Here is a 9,092-nt window from a genome sequence, read left to right as displayed (position 1 = left end):
AGAGCACAGCTAACATTGTCCTCAGCTGCAAGTGCTCATCACTTTTGCAAAATCATACCTCAGCTGTCACAAGCTGGATACCATGAAAGTGAGGAATGCAGTGGCCACTTGGTTTAAATGACTTGCCCAGTATCACATAGGAACCCTGTGGCCCAGGCAGGGACAGAATCTAGTTCTCTAGGCGGACATTCTGTTGGTTCAATAGAACACATTACCTCACCCACCTCCTCTCTTTAACTACCAGAGACCATCCTTTCACTTCCTGCAATCCTCCTCCTCATTCACTATACATCTTCCAATGTCTTAAACCAATGAGGCAGGGGTCCTATAGACAGCAGCCTTCTTCATAACACAACCCTGATTCATCCCCAGAGCAGATTCATCCTGTGCAACTAATGAGACAGGCATCCTATGGAAAAAAATAGTATGTGATCATGTCATTCAAGACTGTATTGTAATGCATACATACATGAAGGTCAAATTAAGATTGCATTCTGGCATTTCCTAACTTAAGTGCCTGACTTTTTAACCTTAATCATCTTTTAATTGTTTTTAAATATAATCTTTTGTAAGTATTCAGTATGTAAAATGAACAACATATCATTCTTGAGCAGCAAACCACTAGATTGCTTCTGAGTGCTTGAGGCAAATTCCTGATTTCAAACCCTACCAATAATATCTAGTGTTAGCCTCCAGTATTAGACTATTACACATTTTTTATGAGTGAAGAAAACCACATATGCATTTATGTTTTACCCTTCTCACAGTTTATTTGCATGTAATTTTACAGTTTCTACTTCACATCACACATTTATTGCTTCTCTTGCACAATAGTTTGACAAAGGCAATTGCCTTGCAATACATTTTGGAACGCTGGAACATGTGCCAGTAAAATCTACAGGCTATATTAGCAGATCAATTTAACGTAAATATAGCAGATAATTACATTGCTTGTTATTTCACTACAAAGTTTACAACTTTGGAAACAATAATTGGTTCCAGTTATTAAAACACTTCAGTTTACTTTTTTAAGCATAAGTGTACGGGAATGCATTTATAGCTCATTAATGCACAATGAATTAAGGGAGGGAAAGGAGCTGTGACATTACATAGCACTGTTGCATATGGTATTTGTCTTTCATATATCTGTTGCACAGAATACAGTAAGAGTTGGGATGTTCATGAACCCCTTTTAATGTGAAATCATCAAAAGACTGGTTTCCCATCATGTTATATTATGCTGTCCCACTCATTCTTTTGTTTTTGAAATATTTCCAAGTTAAAGTTCTAGTAAGTATAATAAAAAACATGCAAGGTTTTTGTCAGTGTGGGCATAAATGTTCAGCCATTTAGAAGACAAAGCTTACATAGAAGATGACTGATGTATAGAACTATGAATTAATAAACTCTCTTGGGGACATTTTCTCTGTTGAATATTTCTGAATTAGAAAACTTGGAACTGTAAATCAAAATAGATTGTAAAGCAAAATAAAACCTCATTTTGGAGCATATACAAATATGTAGGTCAACATGTTTTTAAATTAGTGTTGCAAAATAAAGCATTTGTCTTTAAATCTGTATGACCTTTTCAGAGTTAAAATGAATACTCTGCCGATACAATTTGAATATACAGAATCTTATTCTTTACTATGCTGGATTTCTTGTAAAGAATTCACGTAGACAACAATTTCAGCCAGCACTCCAAACCATTTACTAGCTTGAACGTATCAAAAAGCTTGGTTTGAACAACATATTTCTATATTTCTAATACTGTTTCTTTCCTGGTAAGCAAAATATTTTTTAAATTATAAAAATGCAAGATCAACATTACAAGTGCTCCAAGTTAAATGGCAGCTTTAGGAAGCAGTAAAACCAGTGGCTACAGGGTCCTTAGATTTATGAGAGAGTATGTAAAAGAATAAATGTTGGTTTTAAAATAGTTTCACTTATTGTACCATTTCAGTAAATGTAATAGTACTTTGCTCTCTCAGACCACTTCTCACCTCAAAATGCTTTGTAAAAAGGTAGGCAAGTATCATAAGCCCCATTTTTCAGATATGGAACCTGAGGAACAGAGAGTGAAATGACTTGCCCAAGATCACAGAACAGATAAGTGACAGAGAGCCATGACTAGAACCCAAGTGATGTGTCCTCGTTTATCCACTAGCTTTTAAGATTTTACTGTGAAATTTTCATTAAATAAAAATGGCAGAGGACAGTATTCTTGATTGGAAAAACTGCACATCCTAGATGTATCTTGGAATTTGCTGCAGAATGGGATCCCTCAAACACAGAAGGCTGCCTTTTGTCAGATTATTTATGTTTTACTTCAACATACTGTTTTTCTCTTTATCCTAACAGGAGACAATGATCTTTAATGGATATTTGAATTCAATACCAAAATGATAAAAAAGGATTCAAAGAAATTGCTGAAATCAGAGCAAGAACACTTTCGGTACAACATTGTTCCTGATAAGACACTGGAAATGACAGTTTAATTGAGAAAGCCAGCTGCTCTGAAATGTTTTAAAATGTAATGCTGTAACATCAAAAATGCAAAGATGCATTTTTCTTTCTATTTCCTTCACATGTTGTCTCTTTGAATTAGATTTTAGCAACTTGAGAGCACTATAATTATATGTAAATATTAATCCTACATTTCAGTGACCTAATATTACTATGTTTAGTTTCAAAAAGCAGCCATAGTGTGAATTCTGTGATGTTGAGTGTTGGTACAATATTTCTTCTCCACATTTTGCTTCTGCAGTGATGGTTATGTAGTTCTTCAGTTCGGGATATCCATATTCTGGAGCACAATCGCCACTCTGCTTGGAATGTACGCCTAATAAAAGAACAACAACAACAGAACATGAATCACACTTGACATGATTTTTCATTGGGGCTGTATAAATCACTACATAAACATGCATTTGAGAGTGAAACATTTCAGGTCATTAAAACTTACCAAACATTTTTGAAATGTTGTAATTACTATGAATCACATTTAAAGTGTAATTTGATTGCCCACTCTCCTATGTCAGAGTCATGCAAGGCAATCTTAATCAGACCCTCATTGAAGGATTTCCCCCCTTACTTATGATCAGCCATAGGGTGATATTTTTATGCAATTACCACTAGAGGGCTCCATTTGATTTACAATTGCCAAGTTAAGAAATTTGAGGACATCTAGGTCGATAGACTGCACAGTGATAAATTACAAACTCTTACCACAGCTTTTGAACAGTATTGTGTTGTGAATTAAAGCTGCCCCAAGGTCTGTGATGTCATTTCACACAGGTAAATACAAGAAATATAACACAGCAATGCATTTTTACCATTTTGACATCTATGGAACGTAAGTATCTGATAGAACAAAATGTTGAACATAGAAATTGATTCCAATTGATCATTGCTAAATTCTGATTTTCTAGTCAAATGATGTTTTTATTTAACCTTTGGATTATGATAAACAACTTGAATTATTTAAAAAGATTTCTCAAAGATGAAAAAGAATTTGTGACAATTATATTTATTCCTTCTAAGCACAGATTAGATTCACAATGGGAAAAACACATCTTGGCATGTACTGTTTACCAAATATTTTACTATGTGGCACTCTAACCATTGACAAATACAGCTGCTCATATGTGCAGAACAACTCATTAAAAATGGAATTATAAAAACTAACACATGATTGAGGGTTATTTGTTTCAGTTTGACAATGTCCTTGTTTAGGTCATCTTTCTTTCCCTGGGCATTCTTAAAATTCTGCTATTTTCAGCCACGTTATCTCCAAGTTAGAGCCTAACTGACAGTAGTGAAAGGCTTTCATAGTTTGCAACTGGAATGAAAGGCCGAAAAGCAAACAGCTTTAGGAAAAAGAGAGAGGAAAAAAAGAACAACTGATCTTCATCGAACCAGACCGTAGCATGTCCAATGCATCTCAACTGGGGTCACTAGTAAACACGGTGATATCCCATAAGGTTTCATTGATAAATAACTCCTACAAATCTATTCAGGAGAAGAGGAAATACCAAATAAAGTTGGTTTAAGTCAACTAGCTCACAGAATAAGGTTTGGAAGTTATGGATTTACAGAGAAATTCATTATGTAGATTTAAATCAGAGAGGGAGTTTCCAATTTCTTTTCCAATAAAAATGACTCCACAGATGTGAAAAGTTACTACAGCTACAACTACAAAAATGAAGTTTGACAAAGGGAATAATGATTGCTCTGGTTGGTGTCCAAGTTAGGAACACGTCATTAAAAATATTATAGGCCATGTGTTCAGCTGAAGTAAACTGGCATAGCTCTGATGATATCAATGGAATTATGTCAATTAACTCCAGTTGAGGAGCTAGCCCAATGTGGCACCACTGCATTTTCTTACAAACCAGAATTTTAAACACGTTTTCAAAAGCCGTTTTTGTGGTTGGGAAATGGTTCCGAACTCTCTATATATGGCACAAGTCTTCCATTTATCCCCAGGGTCGGCTCCAGGCACCAGCTTCTCAAGTAGGTGCTTGGGGCGGCCACTCCGGAGAGGGGCGGCAGGTCCAGGTATTCGGCGGCAATTCGGCGGACGGTCCCTCACTCTGCCTGGGAGTGAAGGACCTCCCGTCCGAATTGCTGCCGCAGATCGCAATCCCAGCTTTTGTTTGTTTGTTTATTTTGGCTGCTTGGGGTGGCCAAAACCCTGGAGCCGGCCCTGAGCTCAATGAGCCCTGCTGTACGTCAATTCTGCCCTGTCCATATGTCCGACTCCTGACTTACAGGAATTATTTCTAGTTACCGTCTCCATGCTTTTTCACAATTCAGCCTCTTTCCTGAATCAAAGCAGTGACAAATATGCGAGCACCTATTCACTGAAAATTACCATCACACCAATGGATTTCACACAGGTTATGTAGCACCCATCAGGTGTTAAATAAAATGTTAAAGAGCAGTAAAACAGTTGAGAGCAACTACGACAAATATGAATCTAGATCAAGATTCCTTATAGTGCTACAGTAGAAGTTATTCAGAAGACTTTTCCCCCTCCAAACTGGTATACATAGGTATTTGAGAGCTCTTATAAGAATTATAAGGGAAATTATGCTATTCCAGAGACTACTGTACGGCAACTGCTGGCACACACTGACTTTTTAATGGCCACCATATTACACACACTATAATGAAACACAAAGCACATGACTGACCTCCTGAAGCCATGTGTTTAAAATTCAGTGACGTTGCTCTTATAGCAATCAATTTCTGAGTGAAATATTTATTAGCCTAACAAAAACTCAATGTGTCCAGCCAGGTGGAAGTCATAATGTTCAACTAATATAGATACATAGAAACCCGACAATACAATTACAACTATTTGATGGCTACAAAACTCTTGTAGTATCAAATGCCTTCCAGATGAGTTACACTATAAAAGCCAACAAGAGAAGAGCATATTAGCAAAAGAAAATAAAGGAAATAGTTTCTACTGTGGGTTTGCAACCAATGAGCCTGAGTTATCTAATGTCAGTGGGCATTTAGCATAGAGTTCAGTGCAGATTGTGCTCAGTGCAGGGGTGAGGAAGGAGAAGGAAAAAGATGAGTTTGCCGAAGTCACCCTTTCACATCACTAACTGCCCCCTGGTGCACGTATGTGCAACCACTTGGATGTTCTAACTTATCCTTGCTAGAATGATTCCCTAGTGATCATTTTGCCTTGTGGATTAGTATATTACGTTTCAACTCCCCCATTTCTAGCCTTTACCATGTATTCTATGCCTGAGCAGGGAAGTGGATACTGTAAGGCTGTCTTTATGCCACTGGAGGATTCCCCAGTGCCAGGGAAATCCTCAGCTGTCCCTTTAGGGCATGATAATAGTGACTTAGCAAAACTCTGGTGGTGTAAAATGATTTTACAGGGGGCTGTAACAGAGATGTGAATCAGGCCCTATATCTTCAGAAAACGCATGTTTGTTAACTATCTTCAAACCCTCCCAGGTAACCAATATAAAATCTATGCATTTAAACAAAATATTTTTAGGGAAGTAGATTTTCATTCAGTGAAGGAATCTTCCTTTCCCTCTTTAAAACTTGCAATAGTCTGACTGGATACTATGGTGATGAGGGCTGTATAAGAACCTAATTAGAATAGAATAGTCCAATGCTGATTAAACCCACTCTTGCTGTACAGGGCCTAATTAGTTACCACCTAGTATCAAACCTTCCATTCCTGGGCAAACTCAAAAGAGAAGCTAGCCAAAGGCCTTCCTTTTCTTTTATTACTAACACTTGGTGTCCTATGCAATTTAGACTGGAAGCTCTTTTGCAGAGGACCAGGTCTTTATTTCTCTCTGTATGGCCCCATGCCCACTTTTTGGAGTTCAAAAATGTACTTTGCATGCGCACACACTATTTTCTAAAATGTGGTGTTTAGGGTTTTTCATTTTCAATTTTCATCTTCTTAAGGGCACTATAAGTATCAAAATATTTTAGCTGTGAATTGCCAACCTAGACTGTGTGCAAGAGACAGCAGAAGGTTATATGTAAACAATGATAGTTTGACAAATGCATGCATCTCTTACACTGTAGGATTTATATTCCTTTATTCAAAATACATGTACTTGTAATTTCTTATGAAGAACAGGAATGTTATTCAAATGTTTAATAGAGTATATAGACTAAACCATCAAGATCACTTTAAAAGCATCTATCAGATGCTGTGTCTTAAGCGATACAAGACACAAAGAAGGATGTTCTGGCCAAAGTATCAGATGTACTTTAGCATAAGAGCATTATCAGGTGTTACCTTGAATAATTTATGTTTGCTGATGCCAAAAATGTTTTAAACAGTGTTAAATGTGTCCTCATTAGGGCTGAACAAACCCTGCAATATCCAGTTTGTGTTTCCAAGAACTAAGCCTTGCAGGATCCATTTGAGTGGACTTGTAATACCCAAACCTCCAAGCAAACAAGTTTCCTAGCAACTGTGCACTAAGGCTTATCTTGTGCTCTTGCTTCACTTTGTTTGTTTAGGAATCCACTGCTGTGGGAAAGAGAACATCTCCCCTCTCCTACTGCAACAAGGGGTAGTGGAGAGTACTATGAAGACCTTAGGGACTCGAAAGCACTCAGCCTACTTTGTGACTGTCCCATCCTTATAACTTTGTAATATTCAAGTTGCTACTGGGTCCCTGGAAGATTCTCCAGAGGTGGCCACCAGAATGCATGCAGGAGCTGAAAGGGGACAGGATAAACACACAAACCCTTTCCTCCCAAAAGACAACAAAGATAGATTTGCACAAGTGGTGGGGTTGCTTCTTGGCCTTAAGAACTGTATCAACCTGTCTCTGCTCAAAGTTTGTGGATTTAAGTTGATGCTTGTGCATTTGGCCAAAACTTATCCAGATTTCAGGTGAGTTCAAGATACACATGAGCACAGACCTTGATCATGCCCCTCAAAGTCCCGTGTCCTTTCTTAAGCTATCAGATTGGTGTAATTTTTGTGGATCCTCCTCCCCCTCTTTCATTCTCTGCAGGGGTCCCAGAAGGCTCTTATTGGCCCAGTCTCCGCCATTTAAACACTATCTCTGCGTTATTTCACCCACTCACATGGTTTCAACTACAATCTTTACCTCCAGTCCCGACCTGTCCCTTCCCTCCAATAGCAAATCTGAGCCTGTCTTTGAATCTCCTCCTTTATGTTTCATCATCCATTGAAGTTAACGAGAGATAAAACTGAACTCCTGGTTTTCCCTCCCAACTCACTCTGTACACCACCCATTCTGTCATTGAACACCTACACCATCCTCCCTGTCACTCAAGCCAATAACAGGAGGTTTACATCTTTGACTTCTCCCTCTCGTTTGCATTTTACAAAATCAAGCTGTGTCCAAATGTTGCTGCTTCTTTCTCCATTATATTTGTAAGATCCACCCTTTTCTTTCTATCCAAAAAGTCTTAGGACACATCCATGCCCTCATTACTTCTTATGTGGATTATGGTAATCTCCAGCCTCCCAAACACCTGTATCATCTCTCCTCTTCACAGAAAACTGGCTGCTAAGATCATCTTCTTTGCCTGTTCTAATCACTTCACCCAATTCTGAGTCCTCCCACTGTAGCCTCTTCTAACACTAGATCAATTTCCATCTTCCTGGTCCTCATCTTCAAGGTCCTTCATAACTCTGCTTCCCATTCTGTCAGCTCTTGTCTCATCACATTGGCCCTTCAGCTCCTCTGCATGTTTGTCAGCTTCTCACATTACCTTTCCTGAACTAGTCCGTAAGCTGACTATCCTCTTCTCCTTCAAAATTCACCTCTGCCAGAAAGCCTATGCTGCAAAGGGTTTAGACCTCTGTCCCTAAGTCACATTTCAGAACAGAAAATGACTATGCGAGGGCAGAGTTGTATTAAGGAAAATACCCAATTGAAAGGACAATAATGAAATTGACTGGGACAAAGACATGCAGACTGGCCTGTGAAATATAGGCTTTGACAGGTGGATATTAATCACGGAGGTACAAAGACCCTCAGCAAGGTGAGAGAAAGCAGAAAGTCATGTTAGGGCTTGCCTACATGGGGACACTCAGGAAAATTCATCCAAATTAATGTTTAAAGTGGATTACTTAAACCACGCTAAACCCCTCTATGGATGATCTTATTTAGAACTGAAGTGGCCTTAATTCGGTTTATCTTAATTCAGTGAATTAAGGTGCTTTTCACTAAATTGTACTAAACCAAATTAAGGCCCCTTTAATTCTGAATAAGAGCCTCCACACAAGCATTTAAATGAGGTTTCCTTAATCTATTTGAAAAGTACATTTGGATTAATTTGCCCGAGTGTCCCCATGTAGACAAGCCTTAAGATATATAGGGATGCTAGGTTCTTTATAATAACAACAATTTGTAATTTTTATATATTTGATTTATCTTCAAAAACATTTGTATATTACTTGTCTTTTTAGACTATAAAGCTCTTTAGGACTATTTCTTTGTACATATTTGTATAGTATCTATGACAATGCAACCCCAATACAGACTGGCCACTAGTGTAATAAAAGACATTAAACAGTTAGTATAATTATTAAGCAGATTTGCATCTAGGTT

At 37.9% G+C, this 9,092-nt stretch overlaps 1 protein-coding gene across 1 annotated transcript in view; it reads right to left on the bottom strand.

Moving 5' to 3' along the window:
* Positions 1 to 740: 740 nt before the first annotated feature.
* The window catches only part of GBE1 (1,4-alpha-glucan branching enzyme 1), a 289,971-nt gene continuing 281,619 nt past the window's right edge, over positions 741 to 9,092 (bottom strand). Inside the window, exon 16 of the mRNA XM_054046998.1 lies at positions 741 to 2,842. Within this exon, the coding sequence (XP_053902973.1) occupies positions 2,786 to 2,842 (57 nt within the window). The 3' untranslated portion in view covers positions 741 to 2,785. The remainder of the gene's footprint in view (positions 2,843 to 9,092) is intronic.

Source organism: Malaclemys terrapin, chromosome 1 (genome assembly GCF_027887155.1).
Source record: "Malaclemys terrapin pileata isolate rMalTer1 chromosome 1, rMalTer1.hap1, whole genome shotgun sequence".
Taxonomy (NCBI): Eukaryota; Metazoa; Chordata; order Testudines; family Emydidae; genus Malaclemys; species Malaclemys terrapin.
Note: the sequence above shows the minus strand (reverse complement) of the source record. Positions and strands in the feature narration are given on the sequence as shown.